General features: G+C 47.4%; 7 protein-coding genes across 7 annotated transcripts; 4 read left to right on the forward strand and 3 right to left on the reverse strand.

Moving 5' to 3' along the window:
• Positions 1-2,931: 2,931 nt before the first annotated feature.
• Positions 2,932-4,390, reverse strand: DEU56DRAFT_759888 (uncharacterized protein; the record flags this gene model as incomplete). Its single annotated transcript, XM_041350367.1, has 7 exons — positions 2,932-3,147; positions 3,205-3,282; positions 3,340-3,417; positions 3,475-3,585; positions 3,638-3,688; positions 3,713-4,042; positions 4,166-4,390. The coding sequence occupies 7 exons, from the start codon at positions 4,388-4,390 to the stop codon at positions 2,932-2,934; spliced, it is 1,089 nt and encodes a 362-aa protein (XP_041203820.1).
• An 887-nt stretch (positions 4,391-5,277) lies between these two features.
• DEU56DRAFT_923788 (uncharacterized protein) lies at positions 5,278-7,414 on the forward strand (the record flags this gene model as incomplete). The annotated part of the gene is made up of 7 exons (XM_041358541.1): positions 5,278-5,556; positions 5,751-5,845; positions 5,912-6,026; positions 6,341-6,547; positions 6,600-6,714; positions 6,856-7,121; positions 7,184-7,414. 7 exons carry the CDS (start codon positions 5,278-5,280, stop codon positions 7,412-7,414), a joined length of 1,308 nt encoding a protein of 435 aa, XP_041203821.1.
• A 1,402-nt stretch (positions 7,415-8,816) lies between these two features.
• DEU56DRAFT_744974 (uncharacterized protein) lies at positions 8,817-9,331 on the forward strand (the record flags this gene model as incomplete). The annotated part of the gene is made up of 2 exons (XM_041349121.1): positions 8,817-9,023; positions 9,101-9,331. Coding segments are annotated over 2 exons (438 nt in total), but the record flags the coding sequence as incomplete, so codon positions are not given.
• Positions 9,332-9,943: 612 nt separating this feature from the next.
• On the forward strand, positions 9,944-12,847 carry DEU56DRAFT_759891 (uncharacterized protein; the record flags this gene model as incomplete). Its single annotated transcript, XM_041350368.1, has 12 exons — positions 9,944-10,316; positions 10,339-10,554; positions 10,742-10,819; positions 10,881-10,892; positions 11,078-11,196; positions 11,252-11,404; positions 11,463-11,669; positions 11,719-11,858; positions 11,909-12,083; positions 12,130-12,241; positions 12,555-12,578; positions 12,642-12,847. 12 exons carry the CDS (start codon positions 9,944-9,946, stop codon positions 12,845-12,847), a joined length of 1,815 nt encoding a protein of 604 aa, XP_041203823.1.
• Positions 12,848-15,850: 3,003 nt separating this feature from the next.
• On the reverse strand, positions 15,851-17,022 carry DEU56DRAFT_744969 (uncharacterized protein; the record flags this gene model as incomplete). Its single annotated transcript, XM_041349120.1, has 3 exons — positions 15,851-16,070; positions 16,129-16,519; positions 16,698-17,022. Coding segments are annotated over 3 exons (936 nt in total), but the record flags the coding sequence as incomplete, so codon positions are not given.
• A 2,611-nt stretch (positions 17,023-19,633) lies between these two features.
• DEU56DRAFT_917270 (uncharacterized protein) lies at positions 19,634-22,223 on the forward strand (the record flags this gene model as incomplete). The annotated part of the gene is made up of 8 exons (XM_041357969.1): positions 19,634-19,663; positions 19,721-20,119; positions 20,171-20,269; positions 20,325-20,672; positions 20,729-21,067; positions 21,129-21,660; positions 21,718-21,859; positions 21,908-22,223. 8 exons carry the CDS (start codon positions 19,634-19,636, stop codon positions 22,221-22,223), a joined length of 2,205 nt encoding a protein of 734 aa, XP_041203825.1.
• Positions 22,224-22,475: 252 nt separating this feature from the next.
• On the reverse strand, positions 22,476-23,558 carry DEU56DRAFT_744991 (uncharacterized protein; the record flags this gene model as incomplete). The annotated part of the gene is made up of 1 exon (XM_041349122.1): positions 22,476-23,558. A coding segment is annotated over one exon (1,083 nt), but the record flags the coding sequence as incomplete, so codon positions are not given.
• Between the last annotated feature and the right edge of the window lie 41 nt (positions 23,559-23,599).

The following is a 23,599-nucleotide window of genomic DNA, read 5'->3' on the forward strand; positions in this document are numbered from 1 at the left end:
GGACGTGCGGTGCCATCCCTCGGTAGTAGTGACTCGGTTACAGATAAGGAGACTGGATCGTGATTTCGTGGAGGTACAGGTGGAGAAAGGACATAAAGGTGTTTGCTCAGACATTCAACGTAGGCATATGGTGAGTGTCTACGATTAAATTTGTGCGCTCTAAGCATTGAGATTTCACCGTTGGTCGTGAGAAAAGGCGGCTTGCCGAGTGGGTAGCGGGCTTTGCCACTTTAGCTGGCGCTACAGCTTATTAATATTTATGGCGGAGCTTGAAACATAGAACAACCAAATCTGCGTTTGAATCATTTGTTAAACCGTTGGCATCATTTGCTCCACAATACTATATGGATCACTGCGTCATTATAGGACTGGTGGGGCCATTCCTGGGGAGAGCGCCTCTATGAGGTCTTTCCTTGGGTGTTTTGAATATTTCCTGTGATCTGAGGTCCATGTCACTGCGTCCTTACAGGACCGGTGGGGCCATTCCTGGGGAGAGCACCTCTATGAGGTCTTTCCTTGGGTGTTTTGAATATTTCCTGTGATCTGAGGTCCATGTCACTGCGTCCTTACAGGACCGGTGGGGCCATTCCTGGGGAGAGCGCCTCTATGAGGTCTTTCCTTGGGTGTTTTGAATATTTCCTGTGATCTGAGGTCCATGTCACTGCGTCCTTACAGGACCGGTGGGGCCATTCCTGGGGAGAGCACCTCTATGAGGTCTTTCCTTGGGTGTTTTGAATATTTCCTGTGATCTGAGGTCCATGTCACTGCGTCCTTACAGGACCGGTGGGGCCATTCCTGGGGAGAGCACCTCTATGAGGTCTTTCCTTGGGTGTTTTGAATATTTCCTGTGATCTGAGGTCCATGTCACTGCGTCCTTACAGGACCGGTGGGGCCATTCCTGGGGAGAGCACCTCTATGAGGTCTTTCCTTGGGCGTTCTTCCATGATGATGTGAGGTCCATGTCACTGCATCCTTATAGGACCGGTGGGGCCATTCCTGGGGAGAGCGCCTCTATGAGGTCTTTCCTTGGGCGTTCTTCCATGATCATGTGAGGTCCATGTCACTGCATCCTTATAGGACCGGTGGGGCCATTCCTGGTGAGAGCACCTCCATGAGGTCTTTCATTGGGGGACTTGATTGTGTTCTGTGATCCGAGGTTCAGTTCATCGGATCCGTATAGGACCGGTGGGGCAAGTCCTGGGGAGAGCGTATCCAAGAGGTCTCTCCTTGGGTATTCTTCCATGATGATTTGATGCCCATTCATTTTGTACTTGTAGGACCGGTGGAACCGGTTCAGGTGGAGGACTTCAAATGTCCGGCAGAACTATGCTAGTACCAATGGATTCTATACTACACCACTTGACCAGAGGTTTCTATCACATTCTTAATTCCTGCAAGGTCACCAATGAGACCATGTGGAACACACAGGTAAATGTTGCTAATGTCAACTGAAACAACACCATTGTGGGATTTTGATGCGATCAATAACAAGACTTTAGCTGCCTACGATTTATTTCTTGTCCACTCATTCGCAGTTGAAAAATATCTGTTTGACGTCCTGGCCGTTGTAGATATTTTACCATATTACCTTGTTTACCAAGGTCACCCAGAGGCATAATTGTGGCGCGAGTTACGACTCAACACCGAATCAGCTCCCGCGACATTCTAGGCTGTAGTAAGTACAAGGTATCTGGTCAAACGCACGATCTTTCTGCGCCGGGGCGTCTCGCATGCAAACGCATTGAAATATCAATATTATCTGTTCTAATGATTACATCCCGACTTTCTGCTTTTCTTCCCACTAAATTCTCGTCTCTTTATCCAATCTCTCCAGCCTTTCATCCTCCACTCTGAGATGTTCACACGGATGTGTGGTAAACAGGCGCTTGTCAAAATCTCGGAGTAACGTATGTGAGCTTTGCCATGTCCACGCGATAGTGCAACATATGCGTTAAACGGAGTGAGTTTCGCGCTCTCGACCAGTACGTACAACGACAATCCTCAACTGTCAATATGCTAATTTATCTATTTTCATTAGCAACTGTAGATAGTAGCCTTGGGTCCGAATTTAACATTGCGACTTGGCCAGTTGTGGAATGGTGTGAAGGTCATTTGGAGGATCTTATATCCACTCATGATATATGCCCGTTACCAGCATACGATGAGAACCACGTTCTGATCCCACCCCTTCAATACGAATCAAAACTCAAAGGTGCACTTGTGGAAGTTCACATGGCATTTTGCCATCATCACATCAACAAATCGAAGTAAATAACTCAAGGATTGCAGCCTCGCACCTCTGTACAAAAATGTATCTCACTATGTAATGTTTGTACACAAAACTTTCCAGAACTTCGGAAGCTCGTTTGTTTACACTGTACAGAAACAGTAAACAAGGTTCCTGCCGACGAAGTTCGGCCCCATCCTCTAGTTTAAAGATTCGTTGTCAGTGATACCGTGAGAAATCACTCAGACATTTAGAGCGTCTTATGAAAGGTTTCATGACCGTCAAAAATTGTCCACGGTACGTCCATTTCTTGATAGGAGAGTTGAAAATAAAGAAGGGGATGTACATAAATCCTCTTGGGCAATAGATATCTTGTAGGTTTGCAATAAAACAAGCTGAGAGAATTATATGGTTTACAAATCCAGCGGTATTCCATGTAGCAGATCTAGGGTCCTTGTACCACAGGATGGAAATTCCAGCTATAACGAGCAGAAATCTGCGCAAGATCTGTCTCCAAAGGTTGAAGAAATCAAAAGCCGTCAAACCTTGTATTTACCAATACAAGCCAACAATTGTTGCCAGTAAAATTTTCACTAAGTTCTAAGGTTCCGCCCTACAGTAACCACTGAGAGAAGATGTTATGAAGAATTTGTCACATTAGGCATGCAAACACTGCTGCCACTGGGTAAAGTAATGTAGTGCTATTAAGAGGGCTTGGTTGGCGCCCTGCTCACAAATCTTTTCCAACTTTCTTCTCCCTGCCGGGTTTCCTCATCAATCTCAGCACCTTGTTCGGCTAAGGTCCAACCATGCATGCAGTAAGTTGTTAACACTTCATCCCAGTTTTTCAACAATAGAGTCACCTCACCAGGTGTGGATGGTGAAATGTTCATGTGGCCCAAGGCGTCATGGATTGAATGCTAGCATCCACAGGTGTGGGTTGAGCAGAAATACAATATTTGAATAATCTTACACACCTGCGTCCCAGATCCTGATGGCATGGCAGACTCTGTGGCCTTGCCTTTGCCCTTGTCCCGGCTGGAAATTTGAGTATGCTAACATCCCCAGGTGTGGGTTGAGCAGAAATACAATATTTGAATAATCTTACACACCTGCGTCCCAGATCCTGATGGCATGGCAGACTCTGTGGCCTTGCCTTTGCCCTTGTCTCGGCTGGAAATTTGAGTATGCTAACATCCCCAGGTGTGGGTTGAGCAGAAATACAATATTTGAATAATCTTACACACCTGCGTCCCAGATCCTGATGGCATGGTAGACTCTGTGGCCTTGCCTTTGCCCTTGTCCCGGCCGTAAGTTCGAGTAGGAGGCGGCTTGGAGCCGGCATCTTTGGGAACAGGCTGCATCCAACATACTGATGAGAAGGTGGGACTATGACAACAATGGACCCACCTGTAGCGTTTTGGCCTTCTTTTTGTTCCTCACTTCAACAGGTGCAGGAGACTACTCAATCAATTAGCGACATACTGGGTATCCTGATGAGAAACATACGGCCGGACGCTTGGATGACGATCCGGGAACAGGCACATTGAGAGGTGTGGGTGTAGGCAGAGCAGCCTCAGCTGTGGCTTTTTTGAGATTCGCCTCAAACAGTTCCAGGGCAACCCCCAGGCACCTGCGCCAACTGTCCTCATCAGTCTCCACCATCGGAGCATAATCATTTCCGCTGCTTTTGGCCTCCAGCTTCATTGCCGCATCATCCAGAATTTCAGTTTTCTGGTCCGGAAAAGAACCGTAAAGTGATCGGATGATAGGATCAATATCAGGCTTTTTAGACCAAGTGGCCCAGTCTGTGATCTAGTTTATAACGCAGAAATCCAAACAAATGGGACACTTGCCAAATTTGATTGTCACTGGACAATCACTTGGAGGCACCCAGCCAGGACCTGGAGGACTTATCCGGCCGGTATGATGAGTAACCTGCGCCCAGGAGAATAGAACGTCGGAGAACCACTGCCGCGTCATTTTGTTGCATATGGGGAGGACCTGGTGCCCGCTCTCAGCTTGGGGAGGGTAGAATTTGATCCGGACTTCCTCAAAAAAAGCCTCGCGTATGAAGTGCAAATATGCGGATCCTCGGAAAAAATTTGCTCTTGTGTTGTCGTTGAATCGTGAGCACAGTGACATGTACCAAAGCCCATACATCGTGTGTTGTTCAAATCTCAAGACGGGTTTTGACGTGGCTGGTATATACAGTACGTGATGATGACCACGCAAGACAGGAAAACAATCTCGCTTTGGATCGTAAGCCCCGCAGTGATAAAGTATTGGACGCCAATCTGGAGGCATGGTACCGGCCTTGGACCAGTAGATGTTGAGATCCATCAGAGAGACAGACAGAAATGACTCCATCTTGCTTGGGAGGAAATTCAACGCGACGCGACAAGGCAAAATGAAATCCCCAAAATGGCCAGACTGGCGCTAGGGTTCCGTGATTGTTTTAGCTGGTTGGTTTTGATAAGTGATGGAAGCGCTGTGGGTGAGGAAATAGGAATGCAAACTCCGGAGAGTCACAAGAATATCTACCTCGAGAGGCGAGCTAGTAGAATCATCCCTTAGGGGATGCTACTGAGTCAATCTCTCTAAATGATGAGAGGGATCAAGAGAAAGAATCAAGTCGGAAGGTGCGCGGGAACGCGCGAGGCTGATGTGATGAACGCGCGGAACGCGCGAGCCGTGCGGAAGGGTCGGAAAGCGCGCGGTACGTGCGCGATGGGAGAAGAGTTGCAGAGGATCGTAGGAGCTCCCTTTGGATAAGGAACGAGACTTCACTAGACAAAGAAGATGATAGACAATGACAGCGATGATATTAGCGCTCTAAGCGCGAGTAGACAGGAAACTGATAGTGAGTCCAAGTAAAGGAAAAGTAAGTAAGTCCGAAATCCTCTGAGTCTTCTAGATATGTAGGTCGCTACGCGAGCTCTCAGGGTATTGAGACGTAAGGGAAGCGGATAGGCTGCGCGGAAGCGCGCAAGGAAGCGGATAAGTATGTAACACTATGTAAAAGACCCTGGATGTGGTCAGAGACGGAGATGACAGTGAGAGTACGCACCAACGGTACCGGACAGACAGGACAGGACATGGGAGGATATGCCGAGGATAGCGCCGGTCTGCGGAAGGGCGCGGAAGGTTGCGTGCGTCGCGGAAGAGCGCGGAAGGTCGCGCGTGTTGCGCGCGACTCTATTGGACTGCGCCTACATGAGGATAGTGATGAGGTCGATGTATATATCAGGGGATACGAGCCTGTAGGGATATTACTCCCTACAGCGCCAACAGAACAGCGCCAACAGAACAACGGCAACAATATATGTGTATTCGCCGTCTATTCAATTCAATCGAATGGGGGTTTAATATAAGTCGGTCAGGTCATCCGATTATGTATTGGTAGAAATGATTATGCGGACACAATATGTTACAGCTGATTTGATAACTATGTGGAATCGAAAATGAAAACATGTGCATCGGAAATGCCCGGACAAGGACGCCGCCCTTGCTCTTCTATCAGGTTCACCGTGTTCCTGCACCGGACTCTCCATCTTCAAACGCCGAGAGGAGGCTTGAAGGCGATCCTTCCATATACTACATCCCAGCAATATTAAGGTGAGCCCATCAGATGGAGGGTTCCTGACCATCCTTTATGCCGTCTATGAACTCTTTAAGGAACAGTGCAGCGGTGCTTCCTACCTTCGTGGCCCTGCATGAATGGTACAACCTTCATGACATTCTTGGGGAACATGCGGCCTTCCTCACTCATCACCATCTCCACTTTTTTTTCTTCAAGGTAAATCAATCTATCACAACAATTTAGGCTACATTGCTAACTCTCGAAACCTCTCAGTTCCTATTCTCATTTGCTTCCCAGGTCCTGTTGCCGACATATAAACTGGCCCATCATACATGCCCGTGCACTATCCCCCTTCATGAATGATGGCCCACATACAACCATCGACGTCGAGCTAATAGTATCATCGCCGAAGTGTAGGACTTCCTGGCGATATCATTTGGCCCTTAAAATATACAAATGACATCGTGAACTTGTGAGTTCTTTTTTAAAACAAGCTTCAACTTTCGTCATTCTTACCAATGATGTTCCAGTGGTCACTAGGATCATATGTTCATAACAAACTGCTGCAGGAGCTTGATTTTGACGGCTCTCCATCTATGATTCTTGATTTCGGGTGTGGGTGCGGTCTTTGGGCTATTGAGGCCGCTAGGCAATGGCAGGTAGCATACTCAGGCTCTCACCACGAGGACGTGCTCACTCTCCTCCTTCCTGCGGTCGTGGACGACGTCATTTTGATGGTGATCGCTACTCTCTAAGCGCTCTCGCTCTGGGGTTCGTGTTCATGGGCAGCGGAAACGGGAGATTACGAGTGCTATCTTGGAGACGCTGATGGAGAGGGATGACAAGGAGTTAGATAAAAAGTGGGGACGATTCATGTGGTTGGGGTTGGCACTGCTCTACATCGGTACGTCCTCATAGGTTGTTCGGGTCGCGATGCGTGTTGAGTCGGAGTCACAGGCTTGCAGGATGCTTCAGATGCAACACTTAAGATGCTGAAGGCTATCCAGCACCCGATACTCAAGGCGGGCACATATTCTTGTGGAAGTGTGGTCCTTCATTACCACCGGGAACGTCCTGCGGGTGCAGATATTGCTGTATTTCTGTGGCGAGCACCTGGATGCCCTCAAGGAGAGGGAGGAAGCTGAGAGCGCAGAGAGGAAGAAGTATGAGACCAAGGATGAGAAGAAAGTGGAGAAGAAAGTGGAGAAGAAACCCGACGATACTTTCCAACTGTTGACCATTCTTGGTATTGCAATTATTGCAATGGGAGAGGATCTCGGTGTAGAGACGTCCATGCAGTTCAACCACTTGGTATATCTTTTCGGCAGAAACAATATTAATGTCCAGTCGCATTACTAACGTGCCATTCTCAGATGCACTACGGCGATCCCATCATCCGCAAATCTGTCCCTCTTGATCTCGGCCTCATAAGCGCCTCAAACTCACACCTCCCTGTCCTCGACATGCTTTCAAAATGCAGTCATAACCACGACCTTGCAGTCGCACTTAACGCCATCTTTGCCATGGGCCTTGTCGGCGCAGGCACAAACAATGCGCGACTCGCACAGATGCTCAACCAGCTCGTGGAGTGCAAGCACCACTGATACCTACGGGGTTCATTCACGAAGATCAGGGCATTCTGGTTCCTGTCTATCCTCCAGACGTTCTGTATCAATACATGTTTGGCGCTCAAGGCGAACAAGCTTCGACCCCCATAGAGGCTGCTCTTTTCTCCCAGCTCAACCTCCTAATCATTGGAGGCTGTATCCTCCGCCTACATTCGCACATGGTATACCAGTGCCACCAGGTATTCAGCACCCAAACTCGGGATCTTTTCCGATGATGGGTCCGTGCGGCCGGATGCCAGGTCATGCCCCATTCAGCATCAACAAGCATGTGCAAGCCCCATCAAACATTTCTCTAGGTTCCGGTAGTGCAATTATGCAGCCGATGTTTGAGCAATGTAATATAATGTACCTCCTCGTCGCCAACATCGCAGGACAATCAGTGCAATATCAAGAATGGGGGTCACGGTCAAGCTGGGCGTTTCTCGCGGATCGTTTGCACCAAATGCACTGATTATGAACGCTCACCCCACTCTGGGATCTGACTACTTCACTGGCTCCCAACGAGACGTGCAGAGTGGCCCCGAATGGAACCATCGGGGTGGCCAGTCATTGCATCAGCTGCACTGACGTTTCTCGAGTTTGGCATGGTTTGGATTCTCTGTCATACACGTACATTTTCATTCCATCTTCTTTTCTTCAAACCAAACCAATCACTCTAATCTACACATACATTTTTCGTCTCCTTATATCCACATTTTTTATATCCATTCATTCGTCCACAGATTTGCGCATTATGTTCAGTCATATTCTCATCGTTACTCGATCATCTTTCACTCCTTATGTTACCAACACTTCACCGATCGCAACAACACAACCGTTCTTTGTCTTCCTTCTGCTCTCACCACCACCAATCTTTGAGACATGTCTTGTTCCACTCTTTCCGTACTTTCGGTCATCGCTACACGCCAAAATTTGCCCTTGGCCCAGCTGACCCAAACCCCCTTGTCGACAAGTCCTATGCTTGCCCGTCAGGAATTGTGAGCTTCAATTCCCCTTTCGTTGCATACCGTGTTCACACAGGACTCAGGTGCCGCTTTTCCGAGCCCTACAGGTCAACTACAACACTGTCGCTATCGTGGCCCTCAGGTTGGTTACAACATCTGTAACTCTACCACCGAGAACCAGAATTCCACGTGCCACACCTCAATGATGAACCACGTCTACGGTGCGTCCTTTGCGGACACCGCACCCGTATAACGCTCATAATAATGATTTTCGACTTTTCTTATTTTTCTTATTTCTGCTTGTGGGCACCTTTTATCCCCAACTCCGCTATCGGCAATACTGAGCAGGAGGAGGTTGCATGGTGCACTAAGCCTGACCATAGAATCAAGATAACGGAACTACTCCAGGCTGACGAACTCCGCATGACCCTCCTCTTCTCAAGAAAGAGCTCATTAATGCTCAGCTCCAGATTAAACTCTTACGTGATGTCCACAGCAAGATTGTGAAGCGCCAGCGCAAATACCACCTGATGGAGCAGCTCAAGGGAATCAAAAAGGAGCTCAGTATGGAGTCAGGCGGGAAGGACAAGCTCATTGAGAAATTCAAGGAGCATGCCGCCTTGTTGAAGATGCCAGAGGGTGTCCGGAAGATCTTTGATGAGCAAAACAAATTGATGGGACTGGAACCCGTTGCTTCAGAGTCGAATGGCTTACTCAGGTGCATATTTTACCATGCTTACCTGTTTCCTACTTGACACCTGCGTTGCAGATACCATGGGGCCAGCACACTCCCGACAACTACTCCATCACACAAGCTCAGAAAGTCCTCGATGAAGACCATCATAGCCTCAAAGATGTTAAAGACCGTATACTGGAATTTCTTCCTTTTTTTATCAGTTACGACTGGCGAGATATTGCTTCTAGTTGCACTGCTGGATGTCTTCACTAGTTGTGATTGCGCGATTGCATTGATGACTGAACTTTTCCCTGAGCCGCTGTCCCTGAAGATGACAGTGTTTCTTTCCAGTGGCCGTGTCTATCACAAGTTATCAATAAGCTTTCTTAGTGTGACACGGTTTCAGAAGTCCACGTACTTGTTGGTTAATCGATGCATCGATGATGGGGTGGTGGAAGTGGGGGTTGTTGTCCCCGTTCAGGGCTACGAGCGTTATGCCATTCTGGCTCGAATTAAACGAGCGCGAGTCAAATGGCTCTCACTCTGCACATTTCCTGATGTTGGAGCGCGACCAACTCTAGACTAAGAGCACCTTTTTGCTAATTGACTGGAGACAAGTTGAGCTTGTAGCTTAGATCTGAGCAGTGTCACGATTCTCAATGGAATGATGGCGAAGTGTTCAAACCAACAACATCGAAGAAATCTGCTACATTCAGTTGTTGAAAATAATTACAATTTCGTTGTTTGCAGTTCTGAGAACTTGGAACTTAGATATTTCAAAAACAACCCAGACCACTGAGTGCCTTTAACCATAACCGTTACAAATAGCGCATAAGTGAACCTCACAGTATTATTACCCTGATCATCCCACAGACGTTCAGAACCATGGCGGATCTGATGGAATTCCAGCCTGCACCTGGCACTAATGCTGGAGATGGCTATACGATCAATATAGGCGCAGCATTCAACAATGCAGGTCCCGGTGCCACCGTAGGTCCCAGTGCCACCGCGGGTCCCAGTGCCAACGCGGGTCCCGGTGCCAACGCATGTTCCAGTGGTCCCAGTCCAACCACTTCCCGTGTCACACGCTCCAGCACTGCCCGCACCAATGCAGTCAATAACCAGGATCAGGAGGACGAGGAGGACGAGGATGAGGACGAGGACGATGCTAACGATAACGGAGATGGCGGCGGAGCTGGTGACCATAATCACAATGGCGAAGACCATGACGAGGAAGATGATGAAGAAGAGGGAGGAGGTGATAATGACGAGGACAACAGCGGGAGAGCAGGGGGGCACAGTGGCAGCACTGCGGGTGCAACGTCCGCTGTCGCACAAGGCGGGAGGGGAGGGAGAGGAGGTGCTAGAGGAGGTGCTAGAGGAGGGGGCGCTAGAGGAGGAGGTGCTAGAGGAGGAGGCGCTAGAGGAGGCGCTAGAGGAGGAGGCGCTAGAGGAGGAGGCGCTAGAGGAGGCGCTAGAGGGGGCGCCACAGAACAGTTACCTGAGGCCCTGGGCCGGGCTTTGAAAGGCAGGTCACGTCCAATATTGTGTGGTCAGTCCAGATTGTTGTGAATACCAAGAAAACTCCCCAACTCTTTTCTCCTAGAAACTGATGATGCGATGGGTAGGCCGCAGAGAATGATTTGACTCGACTACACCTGTGGCTAATGCTTCCCTCATCAGATATTGACATGGATGATCTTGTGTCTCCATGGGATCAGCGCGTTGTTCATGGCCAGAGTCAGGCCATTGACACTGGAGGTAGGTCTTGACACTGTCATATACTAATTGTTCCACTGTATGCTGATACAATGGTGGGCAGAGGGGTTGCCTGGTGGGTGTCTGGTTTACCTGACAAGATCCAGTTGGCCGCAGTCTGACCTCCCAGCTCATGGACAGCTGATTCCAGGTCTGAGGCACTGGCGCTGGAGGTGTCTTCACTGATGCAAGATGATGGCACCATGACCAAATGCAGCAGCTGCTCTGATTTTGGAGAGTTGAAGAAATGTGCCCGTCCAGGTTGTCCTCATGCCCTGTGCTTCAAGAAGTCAAATTTGCACCCCTGTGTCAGCAATCTAGGCCAGGGTGAATTTTGGTGTCCCCCATGTTGGAGCCGCAGGTGCTCCAGTCCACTGCCGGTGAGTCAGTCATAACTGAATCTTGGACTTGTGGGTGACCCTGGTTTGTTGACAGTACTCAGTGGTTGCACAAGGTGCCTACCTCACTGGCCGAAGTCACACCCACCGCCCACTGGTTTTTCACACCATCGCCTTAAAACTTGGCGGATACCCAGAGCGTCTGTTGCGCTGTCAGTTGGAGGAAGAATTTTCGCCTTGGAAAAACATGGTGAGTATTATTTCTGTTAACCTGAGCTGATGTATGACTGACATCAAATATGTGTCAGTTGCAGTGCACCAACATTGAAATGGTCACTGGAGCTGCCTGCCTCCCTAACGTCCGTGCCTGTGTCCGCGATGCCCTGGCCTTTGTGAAGGCTAGAAGAGAGACTGATTTGTTGGTTCTGTTAGACACACACTCAGATTATGAGAACGGTGAGCTGGTCCACAGTGTTGACAAACATGGAAATGTCTGGACTCTGGACACCTCAGAGGTGGGCCCAGGCTGACTCTTCCTGTTTTCTTTTGTTGACCCGGATTCAGGTGCTCCGCCATTACTTGGGCCCGGAATTGTGGAAGCAGTCCCCGGACATGACTAGCACAAAAGGAATGATCCTGCTGTCCTGTGGTGCAGTGTTCACAATGCGCTCACATTTTGAGACAATCAAGTCATTGGTCTCCAGGTATGATTTCCCCTGCCACAGGGTCTTTTTGATGACATTAGTGAATTTAGCAACCGCCTGTTGTTCATTATCGGCTTCACTGCTCATTCGGTTCAACCCTCTGTGGTCATGCCCTTCATGCTGAGGGTGATCATACAGGTCTACATTCATCAAATGCCTGTTGAGCTAGCCCTGGAGCAGGAGATTGTCAACTGGACTTTGCTGTCCCATACCCCTGTGGTGTTGGTCTGTTGGAATCAACAAAGGCAGCTGATTAGCCGAAGATACATAGCGTCCCCTCCTTCTGGTTGTGTGTGGGGCCTTCCCCCCCGGTGTGGCAATATTTCATGCAATCCTGGGCCCGGGGACATCCAAGCCAAACGGGCGCCTCGACAAGGCGCCAAGTACGTGAAGTTCCGGTGCCACCATTGTGGCTGGGATTCCGGTGGTTACAAACCCAAACCCGGCTGGCTTCATCAATTCTCTTCCCATGATTCTTTTTTTTCTCATCACTTTCCACTCACTGCGGAGGATGAGGATTACATCTGTTTGTGCCCCAGCCGTACTCCTCATTCATGTTGAGAGCTGACACGTTGGAGGAGTTTTGTTGTCGTTTGGTTGCATAGGATGAAATGTACCACAATATATGCTTTGTGTCCTCACCGTTTATGGTGATCTTTCAGTCATAGTTTGATAGTGCTGCCATGAATATCCAAGGATCAGCTGTTGAGGAAGGCAAAGGTTCGGTGTACACGTGTGGTTCCCAATATCCACCTACTTGTAAACTTGTACTGCATCAACTAGCTTCCGTTTGGTGTTCGCATGATCAGAAGCAAAATGAGGACTGCAAGGATCAAGATGTCTTGAATAAGATATGGCTTTTTCGCGGGGGATATTTGCTACTGTCTCTTCTGTTACCTCCGGATGATGCGCACGAATGTAGGAACCGATGTAATTCGTCATTTTTGTCCGGAATGCTGGGGGCTGCAATTTCTCTTACATCACAATAGCCATGGGTGCTCCTTGAAACCACGCAAGCATATGCAAGTGGACAGTGCCTTGGCCTTGTGCTTCGGAGTCAACTGTGCCGATGTATCCCTCCACAGCACCGAAAATTCCTTCACGGCGTATATTGTATCCTTTCCATTTTTCGGTACGGTGATGCCCGTCAAATCCTCAGGAATCGCTTGTATGATGAGAGGGAAAAATTTGCTGCAGCGTAAGGGTCACCGGGGATAATCGTAGATCGACGTGATGCATCAGGTCCAGAGTTATAGTTGAAGTGATCCAAATCAAATTCTTGGCCAGCAAAGACTTGTGCAATAGGATCATAAGTGTCTGTGGGATTGATTGCAATCAATAACTAAAAAACCAACCAATCAGAGTGAGCGGTGGAGCACAGTTCCAGGAATAGGGCCTAGTATTCGGTCCTTGGTACCCGTGGTGTACTGTTCGTAAATGCGAAGAGAACGAATCCCGGACGAGGGCAAAAATAACACTGGCCGATTAGATGAAATGTATTGAGTAAATCGTCCAAACAATCAATGTCGAGAAGGTAGCTGGTACGTGGCGTATTGGAGTGCGTTCCGTAGCATGAGTAGTGCACTTCTGGAGGAGCACGCTCAGCAGTCGTGTTGGGCAAGGATCTGGAAGATAGGCAACGTTTCGGTCGTGAGTGATACTACACAGGCCGATATAACTATACGGGAAGCTTCCGTCAATTTCTTGAAACAAAAATTGGTTTAGAAATGAACGTTTGTGCAAGGATCAGGAGAATGCCATGGCCTATATTTGTTCTGTTGCCATATGTATGGTTGTTTCTGTCGCCACTTATGTGCCAATTCCTGTCACCGTTTCTGTCAACCTTTTTCCGATTTTTTTTCTGTCGCCGTTTCTGTCAACCTTTTCCGTTTTTTTTTCTGTCGCCATTTCTGTCAACCTTTTTCCTATTTGTTTTTTTTTTCTGTCGCCGTTTCTGTCAACCTTTTCCCGATTGTTTCTCTCGCCGTCAACCTTGTCCCAATTGTTTATGTCAACCGTTTATGTCAACCTGTCCCAATTATGTTACTGTTTCTGTCACCATTTCTGAATGTTCCTGTACCTTCTTACTCCTGTCTTTCGATATCACGCGGAATCCCTAGTCCACGGAATGCTATTACACAAATATGCAATAGATCAACACCAATCCCAAAAAAGTGGGGAACAATCAGTTCTGAATGTCCCCCCGAGCATCTCTATGCTAAAAATATCCCTCTACATGCACTAGAAAACGGGACCAAGGCTTTGGATTCGAGACATTCCGGATGAATTAGCTATCCTGAATCTTCCCGAACGTTCATTACTTGGACGTTACTTCACTGCAGTATATATCATCAGACTTTGTCCACGGTGAAAAGGCGCGAATAATTGGGACACGAACAGTATGAATTCTGGAGTACAAAATTTATCCCTCATATTTGTATTGTTGTATGGACACGTTACCAATTTTGGTGACTGCTGCCCAAAGTCTTGACATATAGTGTGTTTTTAAACTCAGCACGGTAGAGCTGATCATGGCGGTTCAACGTTCAACGTCTCAAACTCCTACATATACATGCCATGGCCAGCTAGTGGTACTAGGTTCAAGTGCTTCTACTGCCATATTCTTTGCAAAGTATCCCTAATCCTCTCTAAGATACTTTTGCCTGCGTCAATCTGATCTTTTACTTCCTGGATTTGCACCTTGACCTCCTGTATCTGGGACCGGAGTTCAACCATGTTTTCCTTTGCCTTCTCCTTTGCCTCCTTTGCCTCCTCTGCAGCCTCCTTTGCCTCCTCCGCAAATTTTTTGGCAGCCTGTTTTGTCTCTTTAGTGATTTCGACAATGCGGTCCACAAACTTGGTATTAGTTTCTGCAAGAACCGTCAGATGCCTCAAATTGTCGTCCATTTTGAAATTCAAATCGTCCACAAAATTGGCATTGTGTTGCGAGACAACAGTCAGATGTTCGTCCATTTTGGACTCCAACTTCATCTGCAATGCATCAAGATGCTTGTCCATTTTTTCCTGCAACTTCATCTGCACGGTGGCCAGATGCTCATCCAATTTTGACTCCCATGACATCTGGATGGCGCCAAGCGCCTCGGTGATTATATCATCTTCACATATATAGCCAGTCAATAGGATTTAAATCCAAAATGGAGGACTTACTGGTGGTGTTGGATGCCACCGTACTACCTGCTGCTCCGTCAATACTCAGATCCTGATCGGACCTGATGCTCTTGGAATCATCCGCCAGTTCAAATATAGTATCATCAGCCACAAAACTATCTATTTATTGTATCAAAATATTTGGTAAGGTGTAGGTTGAGTATCATTCATTGAATTTCATTCATACCTGAAGTATGGGTATCCATTGAGTGAGTGTATTAATGATACATCGATCACAAGCAAAATTTGAAGTTACCTTATGTGGATAAGTTCCCATGTTCACGTGCATACAAAGCATGGGAAAATTGACAGTGTTTCCAGCTAGGTGGAAGGGGTTTGGCGGTGGCTGCGGCTACTTTGGTGGTGCTGTTGTTCACCAAAAATTTGCCTTGAAAGAGTTGCGCCATAAGAGCAAAAATGTGTGTCACATGACTCAAAGGTATCGCAAATTGAATCCAAGTTGATGCAATCATTGCAATACTGGGTCAAGTCTTCAACATTGCAACTCTCAAGTGCAGAATCGGGCTCGCCCTAATCCTAAAGAGCCTTGCATCACATGATCATCATAACCAGACAATCAGCAATTCATCACTACCTTGCCAAGTTGTGAGGATGGCAGGCAAATTAGGCAGGACCAACAATACAGTAAATAATCACCATCAATCATAGGCAGGGTGCAGGCGCAGAATCCAGAAAATTACATTCCTCCAAAAAGATATTGTTCTGATCAACTATCTACAAATACATGACCAGAATTTTTAGGAACTGATAATCTGGCGAAACAACATGTTTAGGCATTCCTGGAGGGTCGCAGATGCATCATCTCAAGTCATATGTAAATCCTTCATATCCACACCCAAAGTAACAGCACATTCAAGCAACTCCAGGCAATGGAATGCGCCAGGACACACATGGCCAAGCTCAGATGCCCCAAAATCCAGTATGGTCACATTGGATTTGTTGACTGCAACATTGGCAGCCACCATGTCATTGTGCTTCACTCCCAGCTGGTGTATAGCAAGTAGTGACCTGAGAAGATGGTGTCTGCAAAGAAAAATCAAATGCGTGGGTGGGCCAATGATGATTCTTGAAATGAACACACCTCTGATCAATTTCCAGGTCCAGGAAAGAATTTGGTGGCACCCCTACATCATCCGTCAGAAGGAACAAGGCGCCTGACCCAGAATACACTCCTAGACATGTAGGAACCACTGATCCTTGAATGGTCTGCAGGGCCTGATAGATCTCGGCTTCAAGCAACAGCTCTTCACATAGATCATCCTCAGCCATTTTCATCACCACTGCAGAATCGCCCACGTGCCCACGAAAGACTGTCAGGCGGTTGTCTGAGATCCGCCTATCCAGGACCACTGGGGTAGAAAAGTGGGAGGGCGGATTGAATTGGTCCACACCAGATAATACAATGGGGACTGATGAGCACCCAGATGTGGTGAAGATAAGTTGGGGGGAATCCATATTGGATGGTGAGACCTCTGATCTTATAGTGGCCTTTCCAGGTCTGCACATTTGGAGTGGTAAGAATGTGCTCCACCATGAAGTCACCCAGTTCAAAACATGTGATCCCAGGTTATTCTGGAGTCAAAAATCTCAGATAAACACAGCTGCAAGATGTGGGAATACCTACCATCATGATACTTCCCCCTGACACACCTGGAGTTGCTGGAGTACCAGGCTGTGGCAAATTGTGACCGTGATTGTCTGGATTATCCAGAGGCATGCCCAATGCTGTGACAAATGGACCGGGCGACTGAGCAGTGCCACTGTTACCCGATCTAGCCACCAAGGAATGGGCTATGAAAAAGCTCAGATCTGACAGTGTGGCAGCCAGTGCATTGGAATCATCTGGCTGGTATTGGTATGAGGGGGATATGTGTAGGTTGTTCCCAGAGCGATGAACCAACAAGAACATGTGTTGATTAGAGATGATACCATGGTTACATTCTCGGCTTGAAAGCTGATGCCAAACCTGAACAACAGTTGAGCCATCATGAAACACTTCAAGTAAAGTAGATCACACCTGGTATATTGTACCAAGCACCTTGGATTGCCAGGCGCCCCCCGTCACCTCCTCCAGCTGAGATGGACCTGTAGTTCTGGCTTCTGGCTTCCACTTCTTTTCTCGCTGTATCTGAACCAGGATTTGGTATGCCGGAGCTAAATGCACCGCCTGGTCTACAAGCATTGCAGGGTGCCACTCACTCCAGCAATCTCCCAGCTTTTGCAGCATATCTGCTGTTGCATTACACACACCGGTAGCCTTCTGTGTTTTGACCTCCACTGTGACACAAGTCTCGAAATCCCAAATAAATTCTGCATCCGGCCTTCCAGAAGGCCCGCTCATGGATTTAGTTTGGATGGCACACCCTGTTAGGGAGGATGGAAAACCCAATGGGTTATCGCCGGGTCGACATGATACTTGGAACAAGCAGGTTGCCCCACATCCCACCGGCCCCATAAAAGCGGACTTGAGGTACTCGACGACATTAAACTCGTCATATATCCTGACGGGCATTGCTGACAAACGCCCGATTGCTTCTGGGGTCCAGGAGGTGCCATTCAAGACTGGACCATGGTGACTTAGTGTGTCCCTGGCCCACTGCCGTGTATGCTCCATCTGGGCCAGATGGAGAGTATCCAGGTCCAGGCTGCAAAGCCTGTGAAGAGACGATCCACTGGAATGCAGCTCCTCCGTGGAAATTTCCTTCAGACGACTACTGCAGACGAAATCGGGTGGCGCTGCGACGCGAAGTTGACGGAATGCCTGTATGAAATCCAGTTCAGAGGATGTGGAGTTGAGCAACGCAGGCCCTGGTATGTGTTTCCATTGTTCCATGTTTAATGTGCGATAATCTTGACAAGATGATTACCTTGTGATTACATTAATTGTGGCTGTGTGTACCCACTTTTTCACCCCGTGAGAATTCACGCTAGTTAATGGTACTAGTATTATGCGTCGTAACAAAACTAGCACTATAGGAAGGTACGTGAACCATACAAGGGCCGCCTGCATTATCTTCCACCAGTATACAAGAATTTGTGTGCGCTAAACTGGTGTGCGGACATGAAGCAGACAAAACAGCGGGCTTTTACGAAGGATTTCGAGACATACTGGAACGACCTCATCAAGAATCCTACGCAGTATCAAGTATGCCCACTGTTCATTGCGCATCTGTGCATTTATTCAACGATGCGCTGCCTGCAGTTCCGGAAAGATCGATCCGCACAAATAAGGCAAATCAACATGGCAAGAGCTCTATTTGACGTCGCTGATATGTATGCTCGGAAACACTTCTTCACGTCTTCTTCTGATGGTAATCCAAGATAATTCGAATAGTCATGGTCGTTGACACCATCATTACGCTCTTCAACATCAGCTTCTTCTATCATACTCCTCTGTGCTTCACATCGAAACTTCCTAGCAATTCTTTTCCTCCCAGCTTTGTACTCGCGCTCCTTCTCATGCTCCTCATCTTTCTGCTCTGTAGCTCGGCGTATCATATCCAAAATATGGTCTGGTAGTTTGTGCGTGATATCCATGATATGTGGCCACGTCAGTTTTTGAACATTTGTCCTGAACGTATTTCCAGGAACTACAGCGACCAGTTCAGCTTTCGCTATGACGACAATAACTAAACCTCATACCATCCCGGTTCCATTCTCTTCGTTCAAATTTTATCATATCACCTCATCCTTCCACTTAGATAATTCAAAATTCAAGCTGATTGACGCAGATTGAAACCTTAAGTTTCCCAATGACATACTTTTCAGGATTAGACCGGGGACACCGGATCATATCAAGGGACTTGAGTGAATCATTTTCAAGGATGATTATTAAAAACTCCTCATTGATGCTCCAACTCGGAGGTTCTAAGGTTTTTTTTCTCAGGCGATAGAACTAGATCCTCTTCGGACCTTGGTGGACACAAATTGTCATATAAACTTGGGCATTACCTGATCTCTGCTCGATACCCCAGATCCCCAATCATGGTCCAGCATAAATCAAAGGCAACCATGTCCAAAGATACACCTTCTCCCTCTGACTCTTCTATTCCAACTAAACCTGTAATGCCCAAACTTAGTGTCCTTGAAAAGCTCTGACGCCAAGATGGGGGCTTTTACGTTGGTACACTGAACCTTGCTCCCCAAGTTGAATATTTTCAAGGTGACCTGCTATGATTGGCAATCCTGTAAGATACTAAATTTACAACAGTGAACATGATGTTATGTATAAGGGTCTAGTGCCTTGGGTTTCTGCCCTGTTTTCACTTGTAGAGTACACAGTAACTGTATGCAGAAGTACAACTGCTAAACCCCGACCAAACCAATGTATTGGTTGTAGTGTTGCGGACTGGTGTGACTGATCGCCGTCCCAGAGATAAGGTTGATACAAACATCTGATTTCCTCAATTGGGCTGTGTTTCTCACCATGTCTTGGTAATAGAATTACCCAGAGAACTCCTCTGAGATCTCATCTTGCCCTCAGTGCCATATTTTGTTCAATGGTCTGGACAAGCTACTTGGCATCCAGGGCTGTGCTGCAACCATGCTTCACCGAACTAGAAGCCTCTTTGTGGGAAGATGACACCATGTCCGTGCTTCTACGCCAGGATCCAAGAGTGAGTTCCTGTCATGCCTCAGTCTAACCTGTATAATGCTCTCTTCTCATATCATAGATGCTTGGACCAATGGCCTGGTATCAAGAACATTGTCAATTACATTGGACTAAGCTGCCAGACGAATCAATATGCCGAGCCTATATTCAGTTCAGTTTGATGCAAATGTGTCATCAACAGGAGGCTATGAATGTTCTACTACAAGGAGTAGCTGAGGGCTTTGTCTTAAAAGGCCTGTTGGTGAGTGGCCCAGAAGCTTTTCCGCCTCCCCTGTCTGCTGCCAAAACGATGTTAAACACACATCAGCTGAACACACAGGACCAGCTATTTGAAGATATCATGCCCCTGGAACTCATTGATGCTGAAAATGCAATATCTGATTTGTCCTGTGAGGCTGAGGAGCGCTGCTGTCTTAGATGGAGAATTGCATTTTCCAAATTCTTCTCTCAAGGAACCCAGGTAGGCAGGCTTCAGACACTTCCTTAGAAAAATCATCTGGAAGCATATCAGGAGCTGGAGGCTCCAGCCATAACCGCACTGCAGGAGATGAGAAAATGGACTCGCAACCCAAGTACCGCCCACAGGTCTAGGATGGAATTTGCTATCTTGGTAAACATCATATTTTTTTATGTTCATTTGTCATGGTCTTTGACGCTAATCTCAGCGCTCCGGTCTTGGTCACGAAATCCTACGGATCGCCAACCCACAGGTGGGTTTGGAAAACAGGACCCCTTATATGTCCCTCAGCTTCCAGCGATATCGTTGGAAAGAGAGCCTACTTAGTTGTATGCTTGGATGGGTTGATCGAGTCTTGCCTCCTAGAATTGAGACCAGCCCGTCTACAAATGCAAACGCCAAAGAGTTCCTGCAACTCCTGTCCCGGCATAATGTGTGCCCATTTCGGTCCAATTACTCTTCAGTATTTGCATTTTCATCTGAGAGATGCTTCCTGGCTGAAGCTGTTCGATGGATGTTACCAACTCTGGCTGCAAAGACCCCATCTACCACATGGGTGTGTCCACTCCTTTATTCGTACTGATAAGCACATTGATCTAGCTTGTTTGACAGATACACAAAACCTCATTGAATCACCTATTCCGTTTGATCTGTGGTTTCTCAATCATTGATCTGGATGCCCTTCATTTGGATGAAGAATTGCTTTTGGTTCTAAAGTTGTCTACTGAGCTGAGGAGCCTACAACAAGAATTATCCAAAGGTTTTCATACAAAGTTCCACAATAATGTGGATCCGAATACCCGAGGTTGTTGCATGTGCTATGATCAACCTGAGGATTCCAGGTGTGTCAGGTATTGGACGGTTGAGCCTAGTCATCACTTTGAAATCCATGGAAAGGTCGTCACACCCTATCTGGCCAATGATCCAGATCGACTTCCTCCTGTAGGGAAGGTAAGTATCTTGATGTTGATGGCTATGTCTGCCTCTAACTCTTTCATATGTAGGGCCCCAGCCCCAGCCAGCAAACACTTTGGCCGCAACTGGAATACTTTTACCTGCATTTTCCTGGACACCTTCTCCAGTCCAGGATAAAACAGGAGATAGGATCCATTCACAAACCTACAATTTCCCCCAGCATGCAGTGGCATCAGCAAACGATCCAGGAATGAGGGGACTCGATCTGGCCTCAGGTATGCTGGGCACACAGGTTCCACTGGAGACGGAGGTAGTGACATGGGATGATGGTCATATCACCATATTGCCCACTATAATGCGAGATGGACAAAATGTATTGATTGAAGACCTCCACCTCACAAAGAAACTTGCGGCAGTTCCTGCCTCCAAACCAGGGTCCGAATTTGTGACCCATCTCAATGGGGCCATTACAGAAAATGAGTTATTATTAATAGAAATTCGGTCTAGTCTTGCAGCAGGAAAGTGCGTCATTGTGCACAAGGCAGTGAGGCCCGGGCCCCTAAACCTTACAATGGAGTATCTGGAGAAGCGTTATGGAATTCATGCCACTATGCCTGTGGATATACATGGTGAGGTTCTGGACATTCAATATTCTAATGTGATCATTGCTCATCCTTGTTGCTCAGACATGGAGCTTCGAGCCAAACATCCTGCTCAACCTCATGTCCCTGGGGTGATAAGAGATTTGATTTTGGGCATAAACAATCAAACTGAGCACAGATATGTTCTGGATTGTCCTATAGCAGTAGGTCTGCCCCCTGAACTGGTGTAAGTTCCATTCAGTCTTCTCTGCATTTGCTGCTCATCCACACTCAGTCCCCTAGATGAGGGTCAGATGGCCTGGCACCGGACCACCAAGGATTGTCCATGGCCATGGCCAAGTATACATCTCAGTACCCCATGTGCCTCAGTGTCCCAGGGTGGGGTACTGATTCCTCCACGCCATGACTCTAAGGGACAGAATGCCTATTTCTTTCCAGTCATTGGCATCCAACTCCGGACACTTCTTTTCCCAAAGATCCCCCATGATGGTAAAGGGCCCTTTGAAGCAACAAAATTCCTCTGCAGCCCTCATGACCTGGATAATTATGATGCGGAGACTGTGACTGTATATCCTGGAGATTTGCTGTAAGCCTATGAATGGATGGTGTCCAGGATGATTACCTCAGGGGAAGCCAGTGTCTTTTGTGGACCAACACTTATCTGATGCAGTGAACATGAGTCATCTTCAGTATTTGTCCTGATTTAATCATACCTTGATAGGCTTGTTTGGTGGCTTTCTAGAATTCTTAGCCTTAGTAGAATGGCGATCAATCTGGGTCTTCTTTGTGTTTTTTGGCTTATTCCTCCTGGGATCTTGTCCCTGCATTTGCATGACAGCTGCTCAAAAGTCTAGTGGTCTTTTGAGGACAGCAAGCCTCTTAGCAGTGCGCTTGCATGCTCCAATTCTTTGTATGTGATAGAAACATGAGTTGGTCACTATCTTGATACTGTCATGACCAGAAGCTAGTGTCCAAGTAGAGCCAGGACTTTTCGCGGTGGGTTTGTTGACATCCGGTAGACATTGAAGGTTGGCAAATAGTATGTCCAGGCGATCATGTAGATGTAGCAATCGTGCTTCAGGTAATCCAGAGCACAGCTCATGATATCGTGCAATGTACCCCTCTGTCCAATAAGTTTTCCACTTTGATGACTGCAATGGTGCAGAGTCTTCACTGGGGAAGAATGTGGTACGTCTCTGGACAAATGAGAGATGAGGGCGGCCAGGTTTGTCTCCCTCCAGTCCAGCACTGCAGGCCTGGAATTGGATGGAGATTATCCACTGATTTATACGATCCAAGGACCAGCAGGTCATGGCTTCTTCCAGATCATTGCAGATCCTGGGATTGATTATGGCAGCATCTGCAAAGTTATTGGTGGTGTGAGCCACAGCTAGCTGCAACCAAAACTCCCGTGTAAATTGGATAAAAAGTAGGCCAACATCCAAATCTCCTGGATCCCAGATGGGGTCATAAACCCAATGCCTCATTAGAAGTTGAGGATGATCTTCAATCGTCTTCACTACATCCTTCCAGCTGGGTTGTGGACCAATAGGCCAGTTGTTGGAACTGGTTGTGGGATCTGGCAGGGTCCATGTCTTGCAATGGCTTTTGGCATTGGCACCCATGATTTTTCGGACATCAGCACTGTCCTCAGAGACAATCTTTTCATCCATGTCATAGAGAAAGAGCATGCCATCTCGGTCACAAATTCTTTCAACATCCAGACATCGGAGAGACTCTCGTAGATGAAGGTCCATCACAATAGGTGTGGAACTTAAGCAGCGAAGGAGATGACACAAGATGCTGGTTTTGTTGCCATAGTTGAGGGGGTTTTCCAATTTCAATGTTTTTTGGGCACGCCTCAAGCCCTCCAGCCTACCATCCATGAGGCCAAACCAAACACTGGAAGGGATCCAAAGAATAGGTCGCGACTACATAAAATCTTTGGTCTGATTCACATACATAA

This window comes from Suillus clintonianus (assembly GCF_016758775.1).
Source record: "Suillus clintonianus strain FC179 chromosome Unknown DEU56scaffold_103, whole genome shotgun sequence".
Taxonomy (NCBI): Eukaryota; Fungi; Basidiomycota; class Agaricomycetes; order Boletales; family Suillaceae; genus Suillus; species Suillus clintonianus.